The following is a 23916-nucleotide window of genomic DNA, read 5'->3' as shown; positions in this document are numbered from 1 at the left end:
AGGACTAGTATGAAAAGACAGAATTTTGGAATTCCCTATTGATCACACAGTGTATATTGACAGTACTGTTGTTTGATGCTGCAATACTGCTCTCTGCTGGCAGAAACAGGGAACAAGTATATGACATGAAGTAGCTTTGTGTGAAACTGTAGGGTTTTGTTTTGTTTTTTAACTTTATTTGTTTCATTTGGAAGTTCCTGACATTTCTATTTTCAATACTAACACCTAGGCCAAAAAGTATTTTTTGGATACACAAGTTTTTCTGAATGCTGTTCAATGTTTCGCTTGCATGTTTAATTAGTATTGTTTGCTTTTATCTAACAAAAAACATTTAATTTCTAAGAGTTTTTAATTGTTTTCATCAGATAGTTTAAGGTTGCCATCTGATCCTCTTTGCTCTTTATTCCTTCCAGGTCTGATTTGCTTTGGTGCCAGATCTGCAATTGACAATGAGGGTGAAGAGATGAGCTTGCAGCGAGAAGCCCAGTCCCTGCAGTTCCTGCCACTGGACATTTAGTGATTATTACTACACACAAGACGATGTCCCTGTCTCCCAGATAGCGCTTCTGAGGACCAGGCCTTCACAGCACACATTGTGCACCATGGCAGGAGAGACTCAGCGAATGCATGCAGTCAAAGAGCTGCACACTGAGTCCAAACTGCAGGATGAGGGCACCACGCTGGAGCAGACGAGTGAAAAAACCTCAAAGGAATCTTCAGAGCACTTTTCAAGCACAGGCACTGAGGCCAGAGCCAGTAGCAGAGGGCCCAAAGCTGAAAAAATAGAGAAGAAAAGGGACTGTCCTCAGCAGCGTGAGGCTGTCATACGACCACAGCAAGCAGGGAAGATTGACTTCAGATCACTGCAGAACAGATCAAAGTTCGCCACTGACAGGACTTGGTCGAGTGGCAAAGGCAGTCCCCAGTCTCCAAGTGGAAAGAGCCGCAGCCGAGAGAAAGGGAAGCGGTCAGTAAAGACAGAGCGAGGCAACCCACAGCAGCTGTACAGACCAGGCATTACAAATCCACGCACTGTTGGTATTGCATATCCGCAGCAGAAGGTTTTGCCACCCAAGAAGTTGGAAACCAGTCGTGGCCCAGTTTCGGGCAGCTACAGATTCCACGTTCCCAGTATACCAGAGAGAGAGGCCGAACTACAACAAGAAGAGCTTAGCTACAGCCGCTGTTTCCAAGAGGCTTCCTCTAACCTCACCTCCCAAAGCTTTACCTCACAGACACTGGGCCCCTCAAGTGGAACATCATCTCACCCACACCCACCCCTGTCACAGCAGCAGCAGCCAGCATCCATGGAGAGCAACAGTGCACAGCCTGGCGGCCAACTGATTCTGACTGACTTTCATCTGAGTGGCTCTAATGCATGGGCATCTCCTGAAAGGACTTTCAATGGTGCTAACTTTGGGGTTTCATCGCAGAAATCCACTGCCCTATCAGAAGCAAATAAGGCAAACACATTTGTGCCTGGCCCATTTCAGTATGGATATAATTTAATGGAAGAATCAACCTCTGACTCTTTTCCCTGTGAACAGGACCCACAATCCCAAGACTTCACAAACGCCTCTTTAGGTTCTGTTCATGTGACCCATAACTCGTTTTCTTTCGCACCTGCAGAAGGGCAAAATATTGCTCAGAACAACACTCAGTTCAATAATGAACAGCAACCAGAGGGTCGAAGCACTTATCCTCACAATCCGCAGTCACAGTTTATGCAAGGGGTGGCATCATCCATCCAGTGTCCAAGAAACCTGAGTGAGGACTCAGCCAGCAGCGACAGCTCTGGCTCCAGCTCACAGCAGTCGGAGCAAGGAAAGACTGGGCTGGCTGAGAGCACAGATGCAATTGGTCAGGCAGACAGTAGGGATGCAGCCATCACCTCGGGGAGTAAGAGAAACTGTCACCCCAAAGACACAGCTGCCAACCAAAGAACACTCATTCAAGGAAGTATGCATGCAAGAAATATTTCACAAGTCCCAGGCTCACCAATGCACTTTCCCACCAAAACATATAACAGCATTCCAGTCAATAACATTCGCTCGAGCACAATGGCTTTTGATAAAAACATCAACAGTAATGTTCTAAGTAGGATACCACATTCATGGGAGGGGCCTAATAAGGCATATTCACAAGAGGATCCAAACACAATTCAGTACACTGATATAAATGACAAGTTTCAGTTTCAGAACCAGCCAGCGATTGACCAAAGGCCAAATTCATCTAAAAATAACAGAATGCCCTGGCAGCAGATACGACCCACCCCTGCCATGCCAAACCAAAGTAGAATTGAGTTATCTAGACAAATAAGCAATCAAAAATTGGCTTACATAGTTTCCCCCTCTGACTGGCAGGATGACATAAAATCACATAAACCCAGCTCGTTGAAAACTCCTGGCTCATTTCAGAACAGCAGAACTGGTGATGTCTTTTCAAACCAAAGACAGGAGATTGTTAAAAAAAACAGTAACACAGTCCCAACTTTTAAAGTAGAAACAAGCCACTCACAAGTATGTGAGTCGAAAAATAAGGTAGTATTCTTTGGACTCAATCATTCTCTTCCAGCAGCACCGTCAAGAAACTACAGCTTTCCACCATTACAGGTGCCGCCTATGGGACTGATGATGGTATCGCCTTATGAATCCCCTTTACCATCCCCAGTTCATAATCCTGCATCTAGCAGTACCTGCTCCTCCCACTCCCCAGCATCCACGAGCCCTGTTAACATCAGCTCAGAGGACACGCAGATATCTAAGCCACCACCCTCTCACCCATTCTATCACCAACCACAAGGCAAAACCCAGTTACCCTCAGATCACCTGAGCACTCACTCCCACCAGTTTCATTCCGACGCTCCGCGGAACCTTCCTTTTGTACCAGACAGACCCAAAGACGACATGATGAGCTACCTGCAAAGCAGTAGTCATGTAAAGACAACTATGGATGGAAGCAAAGCTTATGTGGATAGTTTTGGCGTGGAGCACCAGCAGCCTCCCCCGCCATACTCTGCACATCAGCTGTTAGCCAGCTCATTAGCCACAGCAAATCTTGACCAGTTGGATGTGCTCCTGACATGCAAACAGTGTGATCAAAATTTCAACAACCTGGCCTCATTTTTAGGCCATAAGCAATACTGTGCTCATCACACGTTTGCACAAAATGACCTCAAAGAAACGGCAAAGATTGAGGACAGTAGAAAATACCATTCAGATCCAGCAAAAGCAGTGTCGTCCGTGTCAAACGTTTCACTCTCAAGGTGTCCGTCTGATCTTCACTTGTCTTTGTTGGGCCTCAATAAAAATGGCGACCTGATATGTGACAGTGAAATGAAAGGAGACAATAAAGACGATTCAATGAAACTGTTCTCCAGTTCAGTCAACCTCCCCGAGCTGGAAATGGATGCCAAGTTAGACAGTCTAATCACAGAAGCTTTGAACGGACTGGGATATCAGTCAGACAATGCTGAAATAGACAGCAGCTTTATTGATGCATTTGCTGATGATGACCTCACCACTGTCAAAACATCGTCAAACAAACAATCTCTGAAAATGAAAGAATCCCTGGTCTTTGAGAGCAAAAATAAACAAGCAGTTGATGATGTGTCTTTCACACAGGAAAAGTATTTTTATGACTCTGATGTAGAGAGCCCTGAGAAAATCTCTCTGAATCTGGAACAAGATGAGAAAATTAACATAAAAAAAGAAGTCTCTCATAAAAATTCAAGAATTGCCTCCAGGGAGAAGACGTGGGAACAAGGCAGCAAAGTGAAAGAGGCAAAAACTCTGTGCAAGAGCGAGGGCGAAAACACGGGGACACAGAGGTTACTCTTATCCAGCAAGTTTTCGGAACGCTGCGGCGTTAAGAGCTTTCAGGACAACTCCGCACTTCGAGGGTCGGCACCCTCACAGGCCTCCACCTCTCCGACTTCAAGAACTGCAGTGAAAGAGAGCAAGAGGAAAAACACTGGAGGGGGCACCTGGAGCAAAGAACTTATTCACAAAATAGTTCAACAGAAAAATAAGCTCCATAAACTCCACGTCAAAGGTACTAAAAACCTTCAGTTTTCCTTGGTGATGGAGAGACTAACTCCTACGGTGCAGAACACCGCCTTTGGAGAATACGACTATGTCTCAGACTCAGATGATGAATGTGAGCCCGTAAAGATAGCAAGCCAAGGCCGACTGAATCAGAGTAGTCGCTGTAAATATACATACACTAAAGAGTGCAAGTGGCGAGCGAAGAGCGAGAGGGACCAGGCAGCATGGAGGCATGAGTCGAAGGACTGTTTTGAGATGAAAAAAAGCGAAGAGGTTTCTCTCTCGCCCGACAAGCACAGCTATAACCAGAGGCTCAGGAGGCGGGGTAGCAGATCGTCCACAAGCAGTGAACTCAGCACATCTGTGAGTGTTTCAAGTGATAGTATCAACAGCCCCAAAAGCACTGATCGCACGGACTCAGACTGTGAGAAGAAGACAGACAAAAACAAAGAGTCTCCAGAGCAGAAAACCCATGAAAGGTCTTCCCCTCAGAAGTTATTTAAAGAGTCCAGCACACTTGCACTGACTTTCACAAAATCTGTCAAGAAGTATAACAACAACAAAGCCATTCATTCTGATATCAAAGACAATACAGAGGATCCAAAGAAATGTCACTCAAATCCTGAAGCTGCTGATCTAGCGGCATCCTCACAAAAAGCAAAAGACACAGTAAAGTACTTGGAAAAAAGCAAAACGTCTCATGCAAAATCAAGAGAGAAACCCGTGTCTCACAAAAAAGAACCCAGTACAACGGTTACTTCAGACAGAAATTCCCTACAGAGAGCAGACAATCTTTGCCCTAAAGACGAACCAACACAATGTGGCGGCACAGATAACAAGACATTTAATTCACAGTCCCCCTCTACCAAAGAAACTGATTTCAATATTGACAGAAAAACAAAGGGCAAAAGAAGAGAGGGCTCCCTGGCTGCACAGCCAGAGTTATCAGACACTCCCACGTTTGAAAAACAGAGCGACAGTGTCTGTGCAGTGAAAGAGGCTATCACTTTAGCCAGTGACCTAGTCACGCACAAACCTGGGTCTCTTTGCAGCTCTTTGATGGATGAAGTGTGCCTGTCTCCAACTGAAAGCCAAAGCCCGCTGATACAAAAAGACACACTCCACCTCATGCCTTACCCCCTGGACCAGGAGCAAGGACTCATTAAATCTCCGCTTTCATTTGACACCTCATCAATGTTTGGGGACCTCACAGGCTTTGACGGTGGCCTTTACTCGGAGATGCCGATACAAAAAGAGGGTTTCCATTCAATAGAAAACACATCGGAGAAAAAGGACGACTTTGTGTCATCTTTCTCTCCTTTTCTGGAGCAAAGAGACTGGAATCTCATTGTTAGCCCCGTTCTACCAGATGAGATATCCCAGTACAAAAGCAACTCGGAGAAATCAAATGAAAAGAAGCCAGATTATAATCACGTTCCTTTGTCTCTGCCAGAAAAAATAACTGACTACAGTGCAAATCTCAACAGCTGTGCATCAGAGGATGAGCTGGAGATAAAGAGAATAGTGAACGAGCTCGAGAACCAGCTGCAGACAACAAAGTTGGAAAGGCCACCGATACTGGATCAGCACGTCCCCAAACAGCTGCAAATGAGCAAATTTTCACCTTTACGTCTGGGTGATGAGTCAGAGAGTGAGTGCCCCACTTTGGATGCTAAATGCTCTGTACCGACGATAGATGTACCTGTTTCGATGCCTTCAGAGCCTTTCACTGAACAGGGACTCTCATGGCACGGCACGTTTCAATTTGAGCTAATGGGTGAACATCACAGTCCCCACACTGCAATTCACAATGAATCAGGGGCTCTTGAAATATTTTCAGACAAAGAGGACCATGCACCAAATTTAATCTCTGCATCCTCACGTATTGAACACCCACAGCTCCACCTTGGTCAAAAAACGGAGGAAAGAAGTGCTGAAGAAGACACTCCTGCGGAAACAAAGGAAGAGATTTTGGAGCAGAAGAGATATACAGAAAATCTCATGAAAAGTCTGGAGGTGATTTCACACTCTATATTCAAGAAAGAACCCCTTATATCAGTAGACAAAACGCCAAATGTCAACTCTCCCCAAAGTCAACAACATGTAGAAACTGAATGTCAGGCAACAGATGCAGTTGAAAGAGAAGATCATGAGGAAAAGGAAGCAATTATGAAAAAGGAGAATATATTATCACCTCCAAATATCAGTGAGAGGAAGGATGAAATTGAATTCATTCTGGATGAGTCAGAGTCATCTCTCTCCAGCAAGGCTGACCCCAGAGTCAATGGCAGCCAGCCAAATTCATCGCAGCCAAGTGAGGCCACAGAAAACAAGGATTACAAGGCACAGAGTAAAGTCGCATCAGAGCAGGATATCTCCAAGAGTAGCACTTTAACCGAGACTGCTCACTGCTCAAGTGTGGTGACACATGAGCCACGTGTGGATGAGGAATCTTGCGGGAACTGTAATGCAGAGGACAATGTCGATCAGCTGTTTAAAAACAGTAGTGTCAGCCGAGAGTATTCACCCACGGGTGAGGAAGCGGAGGCGGTGAAGGGAATTACGGGTCACTCTGGTGTTCATCTGTTATCACCAGCTCAGGCTGAGCCCAGTTCAGATATTAGTGAGAAAATGGCAGATGTGACGAAGGCAGCAGCGGAGCGACAATCAGCTGGTAGCCATGGTAATCGTGACGACAACAGCTCATTGCATGCTGACGAATTAAAAGTGGAGCGGTCAGAAAGTAAAACTGTTAAAATAACTGTTGAAACATCAAGCCAAGATCATTTAATAGGCCTGTCGACACAGACGTACAGTGAAACTGATATGTCCGTAGAGATTGTCACCACAGACAAGCCCTGCAGTCCGTTACTGGTGGAAACCAAAACAGAAAGCTCTAGATGCTGCTCGCCCTTCCATGACACCCAATCCATAGAGGGACAAAGCAATCTGTTGATCATTTCACAGTCTGATGGCATCATTAACGGTGATTCCTGCAAAATGACTCCATTTAATGACTCATTAAAAACTGAGACAGGTCTCATCTTTGAGTCTGCTCAGAAACGAGAAGAGATTTTAAATGTTCAGGACATCAAAGAGCAGCTTCCCATTGATTTCATGGCAAGTCAGCATAACTCACCGTGCAGAGATGAAGTGGAAGAAAGTCACTGCGTCTATTTAACGACTGCTCCATCAGTCAGTCCTCTATTATCAAGCTCTAATCAAATGCCTATGCGGAAATGTAACACAGAAGAGGATTCGTGTAAGTCAAACAATACATGCGACAATAAATTTATTGATCAAGACTCCATTCAAAATACAAAATCCCCAAGAAGCAAAGGCAAAAACAAAAATTCAAACAGTGAGGAGCTAAACACAACCGTGGAGATGGAGTACTCTTTAATAAGTCCGCCTGACCTGCACTTGGGAATGATAGAGTGTAAAATCCCCAGATCTGAAACCACCATCTCCTCTCCACTTCCAGCAACCGTTATGGCAGAACCACCAGTGGTATCAGAGAGCCTTGGAAAAAGAGATTTAATGTACGACTTCAAGCTCAGCCCACTCAACTATAACAGCATCTCAGATGAACCTCCACAACTAAACCAGTACGATTACATACCAGTCTCACCAGCCAGTCAGCCTAAAGAGAATGCAGATACCGTGCTGAGACCCAGTGATGACTCTGAATCATGTGATCTGAGTATAAACCCTGCACTGATTTTTAGCAAAACTGAAGCAGACACAGGAGCATCACTGAATTCCAACCCTGCAGCTAAGCTATATTCATCCGATGAACCACTGGTGCTACAGCAGAGTATGAAATTCACATGTTTTTCACTGGGGCTCCCAGCTCAAAGCAAGAGAACAGACTCTACAGCTGGTAATGTAAAGACAAACCTGGAGGTTTGCCATGAGGTGCTCAAACCTGTTGAGAATTTGCATGTGCATGCAGACCTTCTGAGCAAGGCTGAAACAGAAACTTTAGATTCTCACAAAGCTTCTGTTGAGGACAGTAAACTTCTCAAAAAAACCTTTTCAGATGGTCCGCCCACTCCTAAGCCACTCATCATCTGTGAAAGTGAACAAATGCTGATTCCATCAGACCCTTCAGAGAAGCGACCAACAATAGACACTGGCCAGTGTTCAACAACGCAAATACACAAAGATGTGACGCAAAAAAAGACACAGAGCAGCGCTCAGCAGGGCAAAGTGCTCTGCGAAATTTGCTTCATGTGTTTCAGGACTGTGCCAGGGTTAAAGAGGCATAAAGCAATGAAGCATTTGGTCAAAGCTGAAAAACACACTGGCCCGCAGAGTGCAGCATCAAGCCATCAGGGGAGTGCGCTTATTTATGAAGCATCACAAACTACAGAGAAAAAACCTAAAGATGATTCACAGACCTGTTACCCAACAAAAATAGATGGCCTGCCTGAGATAAGTAGTGCTCTCATATCTAAAGCGGCAGACACCGAATCCATCCTGGAGGAAATGGCAAGTGAGACAAGTGCAGTGGCAGTAGATGAAATAGGCTATCAAAGCCCAATGCTGTCAGTAAAAGCAAAGAAGAACAACAAAGCTAGAAAGAACAAGAACAGTGAGGTAAACAGAAAGCCTAACCATCTCTCTGATGAGCTTCTGAATATATTAAAAACAGATATACTTCAAGCTATAACTCCCGAATTCAAAAGCAGTGCAGAGCGCAGCCAATCTTCTGAGGAACAGGAGAAAACCAGTGAAAGAACTGAGGAATTCCCTCACTGTGCTGCTTCAGAGCCTGCTTTTGACAACACAGCCCGATCTCCAACAAAAGAGACAAATGTACTTAATGAAACTGTGGAGATCAATCAAATTGCTGATGCAGAAGAAACAAAATGTACGAGTATCACAGAGATGGCAAATTTGGAAGTGTGTACGGATAATAATGTGGAAAGTACTATAACTGTAGAAAAGGAGGTTATCAGAGAATGTGATGAAACCAGAAGGACTCTGCTCCCTGTGGAAGACATGTGTGAACTGAAAGGTTCAGAAGATAGCCTTGCCCAGGAGATTCTTAGAAACGTGGCAGGCGAAATAAAATGTGAGAAAAACAGTAGCCCTGCAGACAAAGTACATCCTCTCTCCTGTTTGAACTCCACAGCTCTCAGCCCTCCAAGTATAAGTCCTGATCTGAAGGCCCTACTTGACGATGACACCACATTCTCACAGCTCTTCCCCAGAGATGATGAGGCAAAAAGGAAGAAGTGCCAAAGGGTGTACAGCAAAAGAAACAAAAGGCAGAAGCTATCGCCCCGTTCAAATGTGACTGCTGACTTCCTTCCTCCTGAAACATTCGTGCAAAGTAAAGATCAATTCGCGGAAAACCAGGCTGAACAGACTTTTAATGACAATCACGCAAAGCACTGTGAATATGAGACAATTTCTCTTGATGATGCCATCATGTTGAATATGTGCCACAACAGCACAATAAAGGCAGATGTCACACCGCTGGCAGATGTTAAACAGAGGGATCAGGGGGATGCTGTTCATGACAACATTAAAGAGCTCCGCAGCAGCCTCTTGAAACCTCTCGAAAGCACAATTGATGAATCTTCAATTGAATGGAGCGGTCCCGCTGCCTTCACCAGCTTTGATACCAGCTCATCTGTGACCTCTGACCCCAAATCTTGTAAACCAGAAGTAGCATCCACCCCGTACACTGTGGAGCCAGAGGGCGTTCAAACCTTCCACAGCATTGACATCCAAAACATGAACACCACGTTTCAGCTTCCAGAAATCCAGTTCTTTGATTCTAATAAAGATATCTCAGTAGCTCCTCCAGCAATCGCAACTGTTGATGTGGAGAATAGAGATGATGAAAAGTCCAACAAAGTGGCAGAGCGGCGAGGCAGGAAACGGCAAGATGGCGGAATGAAAGTCAAAGATAAACAATACAAGTGCAAAGTGTGTTTCACTTGGTTCCTTACCCTGGGTGAGCTGAACTTTCACAAACTCTCCCACAACCCCTCTCCACCTCCAACCTGCTACATGTGTGTCCAGCGTAAATTCAGCTCCAGGGAACAACTAAGAGACCATCTGAGGGAGAAGCATGCAAAAAACAAGACAGGTATTTGGACCTGTGGAATGTGTTTGAAGGAGATATCAGATGTGTGGATGTACAATGAACACTTACGGGAGCATGCCACACAGTTTGCCAGGAGGGGTCAGACTCAAGGATCCATGCTAGGCATTTCGGGCAGCTTCATGCAAGAGACAGCAGTGAAGAACTTCATCTCCTCAATAATGCAACATCGCCCCAGCAAGGTGAGCAGAGAGGCCAGCAAAGTTAATAAAGAACAGGAAAAAGCTGTTTCTGCAGACAGCACAATGGTAGAGGGTGCTGAGGCAAAGCTTCACAAATGTAAAAGCGCCAGCGGAGCTGGTGGGAAGAACGCCTTAACCCCACTTGAAGTCCTCCACAAAACAGAGACACCTAAAAGCGTGGAGATGCATCCCAACTGCAAAGACCCCTCAAGAGACTGCCACCACTGCGGAAAACAATTCCCCAAACCATTCAAACTCCAGAGACATTTAGTGGTTCACAATTTGGAAAGGATTTTCCTGTGCCACAAATGCCCCGTCTCTTATCAGGAGGCCCAGGAGCTTAAAGATCATCTGAAGAGAGCCCACGAGGAGGTGGATGAGCTGGATTCGAAGCACACCACCCTCTACACCTGTGAGCTCTGCGCTGATGTCATGCACGTGATTAAAAAATCCTTCATCTGCAGCACCTGTAACTACACCTTCTCCAAGAAAGAGCAGTTTGATCGTCACATGGAAAAGCACCTGTCAGGGGGAAACAAAATTTTCAAATTCCGAGGCGTCTTGAGACCCGTCAGAGTGTCTGCATCCAAAGAAGATGAATGTGTTTCGCCTACAAGTAAAAAGAGGAGAATTCTCCCTGACAGTCTGCAAGAAAACAGCTCAGACAGTGGCATTGCTAGCGTAAGCTCACTGCACTTAAATCAAAACTCTGACACACAGTCTTCCAAACCCCCTGTGTCCATGGCAGACGACTCCACACAGACCATCAAAAATGAATACCACAGTGACACAAACAATACAAGTGTGAAGACTGAGGACATTGCTGAGGACTACTCTGAACTGCTTGTAAAGTTGGAAAAATGCATTCATATGGATTCTCCTGAGTCTGCTACACCCAAGAAGGAGGAAATTGACCCGACTCCCTCGCCTCATCTTGATAAAGAGGGTAATGAAATATCAATTCCTGAAGCATGCGACGTGAAAGAGGAGAATGAGTCGATCCACATTAGAGCAGAAACAACCTGTTGGTCAGCATCTAAAGAGAGTAGTGGTGCGGGGGAGGAGACTGTTAAAGCTGAGGAAGGTTCTGTTCAAGGTGACGCTACAGAAACGGAAGAAAAAACTGATTCACCTCCTCCTAGTGACAACTCTGTAGTCAGCTTAATAGAAAATCAAATCAGTTTAAAGACACCTGAGTCTGCAAAGGATGAATCAGCTGTCGATGTGATGGACCAGCAGGGGGATGAGGAGCAGTGGCATCAGATGTCCAACTCTTCTAGTAATAGCAGCAAACAACAGATCTTATCTCATGGTGCTGAGCAGGAATATGACAGTCAGAATAAAGAGAAGGCTGCCCTTGAGAAGTCAATTGACAACACCAAAAGTAGTCCAAAGACCACAGAGTCAACACCAGGCCTTCACTCCAAGGTTTCCCCCAATGCCTCAGCTTCAAATGAGGATAAGGAACCGCTGAGGCGACAGAAGAAGAGAAAGGACACGAAATCCCCTCATAGCCTGCAAAGGGTTTCCTCTCCAGTCACACAAGAAAATTTTGGCGTTGATTCTAGACCCAAGAAGAAATTTTGCCCCAGCAAGTGTGCAAATCCGTCTCTGCAGAGAAAGTCAGATGGACTGAATGAGTACCCTGTGCTGTCCTCAGTACGGGATGATGTCGTTAGCAACAAAATCATTTCCAAGTGCAAGACTGTAAGTTTGGGCTTGCAGTCGAAACGAAGTCTGCTTGATAGCTGTACGCAAAAGAAGGCTGAGTTTGTGAGCCCTCAGAACGGGGACTATAAAACCAAAAAGGGAACTCTGGGGAGAGCTTTGCATTCTCAGATATCGAAAGTTTCTTCAGTTCCCATGAACAATTCTTTGAAATCTCGACCAAAGATAGGGGTAAGGTCGATGGAGACCCATTCCTACCGGACAGCAGAGTCACAGAACCACCTCCTCAGCCAGCTGTTTGGCCAAAAACTCACTAGCTTTAAGATTCCTTTAAGGAAGGACACATCAGAATCTATTAACTAAGGGTTGGGGAGGGGGGGGATCTGTGAATAATAGACTGTAAATGTTCACAGGTATAAATGTTTAAGACAATTCATTATGGTGAATGAGATTGCACAGCTATTTTCTGTGAAATGCTTTAAATCTTTAAATACTTACATAGTCACTTTATTTCTTCTTTGTACATGTGTTTTTATTACATAAATGTGAGGATGAATGGCAGATATGAATATTGGGTCAGAAATTAAATATGCTAGTTGGAGAAATCATTGAACTTTTTTTAAGAGAATATATTTCATTTACCTAAAGGAGAGAAAAAAGAATACTTGAAAATACAGTAAAATATTTTGTTTTTAGAAATGCATGTTCATGTTGCATTCATAAAATAATTTTTTTAATGTTTTCTACTAAAGGACCAAATGACATCAGAACTGACATGGACTATTGTCTGTGCACCTTTCATAAATACTTCCTACATAGTCATTTTGTATTTTTTTTTTACATTACTGTACTGCATTGACATTCATCGTATTAGCCTTTGTATAAACATTACGTGGTGCTACATTGTGTTTTTTTATTGTAATGTGAATGCCAATGTCCTCAGAAGGGAACATGAGATCTGTAGCAGATGCAGTTACAAACGTACATCAGACTGTTTTTACTGGCTCTCTGTATTTTATTAATACTGTGTAAACCATCCAAGTAAATCACATGTAGGCTGACAGAAAACAAAATTAGGAAAAGCTTCCATTGTATAAACTCAGGTGCATACAAGGACATCAAAGTCCCAAGACCTGTATTTGGAGTTCTTCCCATGCACTGAAAATACCACACACAAATTACAAACTCAATCTGTAACTCGCAAGTGTTTAATTCTTAATAGTATTTACTAGGACAACAAAGGTGCTTTATCTTGTTTATACTGTATGTATCTTACATTGTATTATATTGTAGGTAGATGAATGTGTGGTGTAAAAGTTTTATTTTAAAAATGTGCAAAATGAATACGAATGAGAAGAAAGGGAAATGCAGTGTCTCTTGCAAGTTGTAAAGTGGCTCACCAAGTGCCTGTTTTATAGTTGGTTATTAAAGATCTGTACAGGTCTCTCCTTGCTCTTTTCTTCTTTTGTTCATGACATGTTTTGCAAATGTTCCTACTTCCATCCCTGCGGACTGCAGCTGTCACCGCTTGCTTCAAACACTGGAAGCAGTGGAAGGTGCGTGTGCCTGGAGGCAAAAACAGGTGCACACACAACAAACTCTGACGCCATATTTTTGTCTTCAAATCAGCACTTCGCTGAGCTCACTTTTCATCAGAGAGACGAGCATAAATGTATCTTTACTACAGGGAAATATTCAGCAAGAAGACAGTTGCATTTATCCAACCATATGTTGTTGGTCTCCGTGAGCACTGGCAAGCAGGCAGCGAGGAGCTCCCGCTTGTTTCATGCTTCCGTCATGCTGCTCTACCACCACGTGTAAAATGGCTTCTGTTCCTACATGAACACTTTTCATCATCACATAGGAATAAAAAGCCATATTACACAGTGGCATACACACAGAGAATACAAGGAGGGGGGTCCTCGCATTTTTCCCCGTATTACCTGAGGGCAAAAGCAAGAAGAAAAGAGGATAGTCAGAAAAATCAAGTCTTTCTTTGGTTGAAGCTCAGGATTTGGTTCTTGAGGAAAAAAATAAATAAAAGATTAAAAAACAGTATTCAATAATAACAGTTGGCTGACTGAAGTGGATGTCTGCATTACAAGATGACATTTAACAGCAATCATCAGCACACTGTAAAGGACGGTTTAAACTATTAGTCTGTGTTCAATTCGATTCAATTCAATTTTATTTATATAGCGCCAAATCACAACAAAAGTCGCCTCAAGGCGCTTCTGTGTTGAGGATATAAGCAGATTTCCACATATGTGGCTCCTTTTTCTTCAAAATCAAAGATCTCACTTGTGGTACGAACACACTGGTGTTTTCTGTAAACACTGTAAGCAGCCATCGGCCCATGTGTTGATTCAGAGGGAGTGTGGAGGAAACAGAGCCACCGTGTTGTTGAAATAACTTCTCCAATTATATTTGTGTGAATGCTGGTTTGGCAGCAGACGCAAACACCATATTTTTGGACTCACTGATGACAACTGAAAATAAAGCAGGCATAACTGGGAGGGAATTATAGGCCTCGGTCCCTGTCAGCCTCTCTCAAGGAGAAGCAGCGATTCAGACTGCATGAACGTGTGCCGGCACGTGTGCTATATCCTGACCTTTGTTACCGTACCCAAAATAAGCACTTTAAAGATAGAAAATCAAGATTGTTTCCTTGAAGCAGTCGAGGAGATGTCATGAAGGCTGAGTGCTGAAATGAAAACTCTTACAAAAATCAAGCAGTGTTCAGAAGCATCCCAGTTATATCATCCTGCGTATAGACCCTAGAGTCTAATGCTTGTGAGGCTTTTCCAATACTCCTAAACATTTTAGATACACATTGCATAATCAGAAATGGTCTAACGTTAGCAGTGATGTAAAATGAAGGATTTGGCATTTAAATTATTTTTGGACCTAGGTATTAGCAGGTTTTGGTTATGAAGTAATGAAACCCATCATAAATGTCACTGCATCAGTGGAAAGTCATTTTTAATCCTTCAGTCAATAATTAATAAGACTCTAGTTTGCCTTTTCAGTGTCAAAAAGTGAAGACTGTCTCCCCTGATGTTTATCCTCAGCTGTCTATCTATGTATTTAAAACCCAATCGTCAATCTTTCGCTCAGCATTTGTTAAATACTTCCAGATAACCCACAGAATAACTTGCTGTTTAATATTTAATGATGTATAGCAATGACTCGGTTGGATTACTAAAGCAGCTCACTGAAGCATAAAATATTTTGTGGTTTTTGTAGAGCTGCTTTTTTCTTATTCTAAACAATAATTAAATTCCCACCCATTAGTAGATCCACAGCAAAAAATAAATGAAAAACCTTCGTGGGAGGATGGATGACCATCTGTTGATGCGTGTGTGTGTGTGTGTGTGTGTGTGTAGTAAAAGAATGCCACTGACTCATTGGCAGACGTATCAAGATTAATTAAAAAAGAAAAGAGCTGCTGAGGATCACAATGTGCTTTGGTTTAGCCTCAAAGATTAATCATTTAAAATGCTTAAATATTGAAAGACCTTGATTGTCACAGTAAATATAGGGTGCGTGGTTCATGAAGATTTTAACAGTATTCAAAAACAACACAGTTCTCAGTGTAACTGTTATGAAGTGAAATCTAGTTACAGATCTAATTAATGCATGATCTGGACTGGGAGTAAATTTATTGCACTGCAGGAATCCTTGCAACTCAGGGACTCAGGCATGAGTGTGGTGCCTGAAGGCTGCATCACTGATGACTTCAGTGACGTCTAAGCCATCAAATTGTGTCAGTGAAATGCCTGTGTGGTGATTAACATGTCAAACAGAGCAATTATAATAGAAGCAAAATTACAGTTACATGTTGCTTTGTACGTATATTACAAAGTTTGCCATTTAACAATCTCAGGCTCAAATTAAAATTTTTGTTGCTAATGCACAACCAAGTCCTGCAGTGGTACTTCTGAGTAAAAAAAACTCATAAAATATGTATGTGGGGTAATCAGGTTGTTAGTTTTTAACTGTTGCAAATCGGCAACGCCTGCCTCGAGAGGGTTAAGTGTTTACATTTCAGATTTATTATCCTTCTGAGCTCCACTGGTAATTTATACGCTAATTAGTGGTTGATGTTTTGTCCTTGACTGCATCTGGATTTTACCTGAATGTCATGCTGAGCTTGGTTCCCCCCCCCCACACACACACACACACAGTCTTGTTGTTGTTGATTAAGACAGAATTAGAGACCTCAGCAGATTGTGTCAGTTTAGCCCACAAAGTGTCACACATAGTATGAGCCCCACACACCCTACTGCCATGCATCCTTTTATCATCTGATCTATAAGGAAATTCTCCAGAGGCACAGTCATGCAGGAGCATGACAGGAACGCTTTGCACTTTGAAGTAGAGTGACATTATCAGTAAGTACGGTCTTGAAATAGCATCTCCTCTCACTCCATATCTGAGTCTCCCACCCCTGCCTCATCTGATCTCCGACTTTCTTTCCTCCATTTTTTTCTCTGCCGCCACCCTCATTTTCCTGCTCTTCCTTTTCTCTCGCTTTTCTGCTCTCTTCATCATCAATTTCCAATTCAGTGTCTCACCCCCCCTCTCCCCTTCCTCATTTTTGCCTCTGCCTCTCCCCATTTTCTCCTTTCACCCTTTATCTTAGTCATTCACCTGATTTTTCATACATTCCTCTGTTTTTTACATTTAACCCCATCTCTTTGCAGCTTCCACATTTTTTTCCATCTATCCCAGCTGCCTGCACACCTTTCCACCCACTCTTCTTCCTTGTTTTTTCCTTCCTTTCTATCTCCCTCTCATTCTATCCCACTCTCTCGCCTCACCCTTTGCTCCCTCCTCCCTTAGGTTAGTGTTGGCAGCCTCGCGGGGAGGTCATGAGATCAGGGGCAGATAGAGATGGGCTACTGGTCAGCAGTAATGACACACAGGCTGAGGGGCCACTCAGGTCGCCCGTGTTGGGAATTTTCACTTTCAGCCATCATGGAGAGATAAATGGATAGGCGGGAATTCGCTGCATGAAAGGGAGGGAATGACTGAGCATCCCTCCCGGCACACACAGGAGGGAGATCGTGATGAATTTCCATGGGGATTGTATCTGAAATCATTTTTGTTCAGCAGGAAGAAGGTGTACAAATAACTCAATGCAGGCACTTTGCCTTGATGTAAACAAAAAGGGAAGAGAAATCTTTGAAGTCAAATGATCAGTCAGATTTTTCCTGACAGACATCAAAACAATCTCTATCCAATTTCTTTTTTTAAACAGGAGCGAGAAATCTATGCAAGGAATCTCCCACAACACTGGAACCTGAAATAGAAGTCAAATGAACTAGGGCAGCAACAACATCAACATGAATTATGGAGCAAATGAGCAGATAAAAATATATCTCAGTGGGTAAAAGGTAATATAGGAAAATGAAACATTAAAGTGATGCCAGGCACACTTCAGATTTCCTAATTAATGGCCTCTCACCATGAAGTCTTGGCCGCTTACTGCCAACAGAGGCTTTATCAACTCAAACATTTGTCATTGCAGTCAGAGCCAGAGAGGAAACAGGCTGCACACAATAGCTAAAAGTACCTGTTTGATGTTCCAGGTTTACAGAAATAAATGGGGTTGCACTGTAGGGGCTATGCAAACAAAAGCCTGTCGATGTGTGTCTGCAGCCACTGGAAAGCTGCAGCCAACAGCAGGTGTCTCCAGAGCAGCTGGCCTCAGCAAACAAACACACAGCTCATGTTAAAGAAAGTTTAATGCAGACAGACATCATAATGAGTTTAGTTGAATTTTGTATAATTTTCTCATTTCTATTTATACCTCTTTTATACTGATTCATTCTTTAAGCTGTTGACAGACTTGAGAAAAATCCAGCAGATAATTGGTGCTGGGTCAGAGTTAAACAACAAGAAATAAATACCTGCGTCGTGATATATACATTTCAAAATTGGCTTACATTAAGAGCGACCCATTGTTGCATACAAGGCTGGACCTGACGGCCAGTAGGGTTTCCTCACGTACCTCCAAGACATTCTTCACCCTCGTTCCCTTTCTCCCGTGCTAAAACCTTCATCCCTTCCCCCCCCTCTACCTCCACAGCGTGCTCTCCCAGCTTTGCCCCTGCTGTTTCTGTGGATATCACAGAGAATCTGAAGGATCTATTCTGACATTTGATGTGGCACAAAATTGGATTTCCACTGTGATTCTCTCCCCAAGCGCCTCGTGGAGTGTAATCCACGCTGTGACTAATTGAGTGACATGCCAACAGCCTGAGAGTGTAAATGGATGGTTGCTGGTGATATGTGTCTGTGACCTGTTCTTTTTTTCTTTTTTTTTCCAAAGGCCGGTGAGTTAATTAGACAGAAAACAGAAATAACACACACAACCTCTAAATCTAAAGCAGAGGCTCTGGTGCTGAATTCTCCAACACAAAGACACATTTTGTGCTTTGTCAGTGTCATCTTGTGTCGTTGCCTATTGAATGTGACCCTGCATTGTTGTCTGGCTGCCTGTGGCATTTATAACTAATATCTGCCACAGAAAAAATCAAATTCCCTTGTATAATAAACAACATACTCTATAAACTGGCTTAATTTGTGTGATGGGTAGCAATGACATTCGCCTTGTGGATCAGAGAAGCTGTAATCTAAAGTGGGAGACAGAGGTGTCAGTGACAGATGTTACAGGATGACTCACCACTGCTATGTCACCTGTATGACCACCAGCATCCCAGAAGGCATTGCTTTAACCTGGCAAATCCCTGATGCAGACAGAGGAAGAGCTCTATAACAATGACGCAACAGACAAAAGAGCATTTCCCCCCCGCCCCGTGTAGATAAGTTATCCTTGCACAAAATCCCTACACTCTAATCTCAAATCTCTGTCATGCCCTCTGCTCTGGGGATCCTGCATCTGATTTGGATTTGAATAATTGAAGCCGCTTTTCTCCTCCGGAGACTGGATACAGCAGTTTCCTCTTCATTAAAAACTTTCCACTAATGCGCGCGGGTGCGTGTGTGTGTGAGTGCACCCCTTACACGAGCACTCTCCTTTCACACCCCCGCTAAAATATACACACCCACACAAATTCACACGGAATTAGACCGGGATGGAGATGTGTACACTGAGTGCACGCACTCGTTCGCTGTGACACGTTGTGAAAACATGATAATTACTTTGAACAAGTGAGTTGCTGGCAGCAATCTAAAGCATAATGGCAGGCAGCACGCAACAAAAGACACAAATGAATGAACTCATAGATGGATGCTAATGTGGCATACGTACCTGAATGAGGATCATCCACCAGACTCTCCCTGCTTTTCTTCTCAGTTCTCACCCCTTTCCTCCCTCTTTGTGGATGTTGTTATGGCTGGTAGTCTTGTACTGGAGAACAGAGTCTTCACCCTTTCGAGTCGGGGACCGGGGCTCAGCTGCAGAGACTGACATCATCCCTTTCAGAGAGGAGGTTTTCCCCTCCCGCTATCTGCACCCTGTGTGTGTGTGTGTGTGTGTGTGTGTGTGTGTGTGTGTGTGTGTGTGTGTGTGTGTGTGTGTGTGTGTGTGTGTGTGTGTGTGTGTGTGTGTGTTTCATGGCTCTCCCTATCCCTCTCTTTCTCTCTCTCTCACACACACACACCCTAACTCAGCCGCTCGCTCTGTACAGTAGTATACTCCTCCTATCTCTCCCTCCCCATGCTTCTCTTTTTTATCTTTTCTCATCTATTTTTTACTTCCTAAAATTGCTGCTATTTTTCAAAGCCACCACAGGTGAGTAACACAAAACTGTACAGTAACATGTGCTCAAGTAAGACCATACCAGTAACAGCACCTTGGACTTGTGCTGCATATTGCTCCTCGTAGGTGTGTGAATCTGCCGTCACAGAAGGAACCCATCCACAAGGAGTTTTACATTAGAGATTTTATTAATAGATGTGATTGCCTGCAGGTCTTTCACAGTTAGCTTCACCTCTTCTTCTATCACCCCCTGCATCTGCTTTCCATTCCCGTTATAGACCGAGGGCTGAAGGTGTACATCAAGGCTGAAGCTTAATGGGCAGCCCACTTTCACCTATCCAATTCTTTCACATCAGCAGAAAATGAAAATGGAAAGGAGCTAAGCACAGGAAGCCTTTTTGAGTCTATTGAGATGGATGCCTGCTGTGGTGCCTGTGATGGTGGAGATCGGTGTTGCTGTCCATGGTGCTGATTACTCCTGAAGGAGACATCACTAAGGACAGCAGTGACCCTGCAGACCCACAGAAAATAGCCTTCAACGGAGCAAGGAGGAAAAACCTCTTTCAGCCACTGCAGAAACCTTAATAAATGCACATGCACGGACTCACACACGCAGACACACACAGATAAGGGTGCATGTGTACACAGCAACAAACACACACACACACATAGAGACTTAAATCTACCTCCCAGCCTCCTCCTCTGTCTCCCGCGGGCATTTCTCTGCGTCTCAACTCATTTAGGCTTACATTCATCATTGTAAGGTAACTGTGGCAGGTGGGATTAAAATGGATTAGCCCTATTAAAGAAATGTGTGGTGCATATTACACCCCAAGCCACACACACATATTGTCCTTAGAGCCACATGCATTTTACTGCAGGCACAGCGCTGTGCTCAGACATGTAGAAGAGTATACTGAAAATACATGAACGTGTGAGTATACGAACCTGCACAGTCTCGTAAAGGTAAAAAAACCCAAAAAACCAGAGGGATAAAGATAAAAGGGCTGGCAAAGCAACTTGATGAGGACATTCACAGGAAGGAGAGGTATAGCTGCTGTGTATATTGTTGCTTTTCTGCCACTCACACAGTGGACTCCTTTTTGTTGTCTTAACTCTCGTCTCAAGAGGTAGCTTTTAGAATCTCGCCTCCTTGTTTCCATAGTGACACTTTCCCTCCTTTGTGCGAGAGAGTATGTGTGTGTATTTCAGAGACACACAGAGAGGAGAAAGACAGGCGTAGGGAGGGAGAGAGGAGGGGGATGACAGCAAGATAACTTGGTTCACTTACATTTATTCACAACAAAAAAAAGTCCACACAGCCAGTTTTGTACATCAGGGAGAGTTTCCTTTGTTGATGTTTTATCGGCCAACTTTTGACTAGTTGCTTTGCAACGGCTCAACCAAATTATAACTGTTGTTACTTTACGTGTGAGACCAACAATAGCACATGCTGATTCCTCAGAATCTTTCTATGGGGATTTTTAAGGCATTACTTACTGTGCTAAATGCTCCATGTGGAGGGCTGCCAGTTCTTTTAAAAATACACCAAAAAAACTACTAAAATTAAACCAGTCTCTCTCCTATTTTCTTGCTGAAATAGGAGAGAGACTGAAAAAGTGTGTCTTTTATTTTCTACTGATAGTGCCATTTAGTTATATCAAAGGCAGGTTACTGAAAAGCTTCATTGAAATTAGCTTAGAAAGAATAATGACAAACATTCAGAATGACCTTGAAGGATACAACTATTACCTGGATAAAATACTACCTAGTGTAAATCTGTGGCGCGTTGCGTATAATAAATTATTAATTATGGATATTAAATGGCTAAATTTATCACTTTCAAAACAACCTGGGTTGGTGTGGGAGATTGATGGCAGGAAAACAGATGTGTGGATGTGTATGTGTGGATATATAGATATATAAATTTAAATCTCCTCTTGTTGCTCCAGAAATCTGCACAAAAAAAGACTTAGCCAAGGAGCAAATCCCTTCTCCCCATGCCCTCCAGCATCTCAGCCAACTGCGTTCCACATCAGTGAATCTGATTCAGGAGCGAGGACACTGGAGGCTCGGCTGAGACGCAGGGTTGACTACACATAAGGGGATTGTCAAAACTGAGACGTCTGCCATCTTGAGCTGTCATAACTCTTGTGTATAAACAAGGATACATGTGACAAACTTAATGCAATGATGGAAGAGGTAAATGGATCATATAAGCAAGGCTCAACTACTCATCAGCTTCTTAGCCATTTCCCATTCTGAGATTGCAGCACGAGGTTTGAAGTGTGGCTGCAAACTTTTCGAGAACCGGCATAGAGCTGCTCTCTAAAGTTTCTGAATGCTCAATGATTACTAACATAGCAGTAGAGCATCATATAAGTGCAATGGCAGGGTGGTATTACATAAACTGAAGCTGTTCCCCATGAGTGGCTGGAGGTAAGTGGTGGTTCTTGACATCCATTCTGGTTTTGTATGAGAGAGAAGGGAAAAACCAAAAGAGCGGAAAAGAAAATGCAGAAGGTGGTGCGATGACAGCGGTGTTGACTGATGCCTGAGTGGCTCTGAACTGATCCCAGCAGCAGGTTGAAGTCGTCATAAGCCCAGTATTGCTCAGCTGCTCCATCAACCCGCAGTTATCTCCATAAAAAGAAGGTCTATCACCCTGACAGTGAGGCTGAGGCGAAGGTGCACCACTTGATCCTTCACCATTTCAAATTACTGTAACCTACCTGCCAGCCACTTTCCACAGTAGGCAGAAGTGGGGCCGCGTTACCTTGTAAGGATTTGTTATCACTGAGATATTGAAGCTGTTCGTCCATGTGATTTTTAATCTGTGTGCGCAAGCAAAAGATTGCGTGTGTGTGTGTGACTCTCAGCAAGTGGCGCATGGCCGCAGATGACTGTGTAGTCTTCTCTTCACTTTTCTATTTTGTCTTGAATCAATCCCCAGAGTGTAACAATACCTATTTCTCTCTGTATAATTGGACTGGATGACAGGCACATCTGAAGTCAGCGGATGAAAGCCTCTCCTGACAATGAGAGAGTGTCTGGCCTGTGACATGACTTGAATGAGAAAGAGATAACACTGCCACACACACACACACGCACGCACGCACGCACGCGCGCACACACACATTGTAGCTGATAAGCAAAGCAGGTCAAAAACTTTTACTCATTTGTCACACGAACGTGATCACTGGACAGCTAGTGATCACAAAGAAAAGGCAGATAAGGGATGAAACAATATCATTTGTGTCATGATCTCTAATTTGCCTTAAATTAAATCTCTCCCTGCATAAGCAAAAGATAAGTTGCAGATTGAATTTATTGCAGTGCTCTCCAAATATTTGCTAGCATTCTGCTTGCTCTGCATAACGCTACTTTGACAGACTGTAAGTTTGAATAGCTGCCAGTGAAACAAATTATTATTCACTTCCCCCTGTATTCTGGCTTGCCTATTTATATCTGCGTGTGAGGGTGTGAATGTAATATTCTGCATCCTGATGCATACAAACCCACACGCGTGCACACAAGGATCTCTCACACACGCGCACACACGCGCACACACACACACACATAGACACACACACATGCTACCAGAGTGTGAACAAAACACCGAATGCATCTCAATAAAGCACTCAAGGAGATATTTGTAAAACCAGATCATGCCCCTAAAAAGCACAAAATGTCTCTTTCTTAGTCTATTTGCTGTTCACTTTGTCACCACGGAAACCACCATTGCCCAAACATCCCTACGCTGATGGACACTTACATTAAGTGTCTTCCCATCTCTCCCTCTGTTAGGCCCCTTCCTTTCCTCCCCTCTCTCCCCTGCCATCACTTACCACCATGTGGTCAAGCAAGTAAACAGCTCTGAAAAACTTTGTTACCCCCCAAAACCAGTTTTTTGCTCAAGTAATGGATCGTATATTAAATGAAGGGGGGAAAAACTCCATCTCAAAAAGCCAAGGAAAAAAAAACATTTTTTCTCCCACATAAATTAAAGGCACCAAGGTACAGAGGTACAGATCAATAGCCTTAGAAGTAGGGAAATATTTCCCTGGACAAGAAATTTATGTATCTCGCACAGGCTGGCTATTATACTCTCTAATGATGCCATCTGTGCCACATCATATACTATTTCAACCATCTATGTATATAGATATA

General features: G+C 43.6%; 1 protein-coding gene across 1 annotated transcript in view; it reads left to right on the top strand.

Moving 5' to 3' along the window:
- Window positions 1-13754, top strand: part of znf469 (zinc finger protein 469) — a 62988-nt gene extending 49234 nt beyond the window's left edge. The window contains exon 3 of the mRNA XM_080875746.1: window positions 414-13754. Coding sequence (XP_080731872.1) covers window positions 603-12380 — 11778 coding nt within the window. The 5' untranslated portion in view covers window positions 414-602 and the 3' untranslated portion in view covers window positions 12381-13754. The remainder of the gene's footprint in view (window positions 1-413) is intronic.
- The last annotated feature ends 10162 nt before the right edge of the window (window positions 13755-23916 follow it).

Source organism: Rhamphochromis sp. 'chilingali' (genome assembly GCF_963969265.1).
Source record: "Rhamphochromis sp. 'chilingali' genome assembly, chromosome: 2".
Taxonomy (NCBI): domain Eukaryota; kingdom Metazoa; phylum Chordata; class Actinopteri; order Cichliformes; family Cichlidae; genus Rhamphochromis; species Rhamphochromis sp. 'chilingali'.
This window is presented reverse-complemented; position numbering and strand designations above follow the sequence as displayed.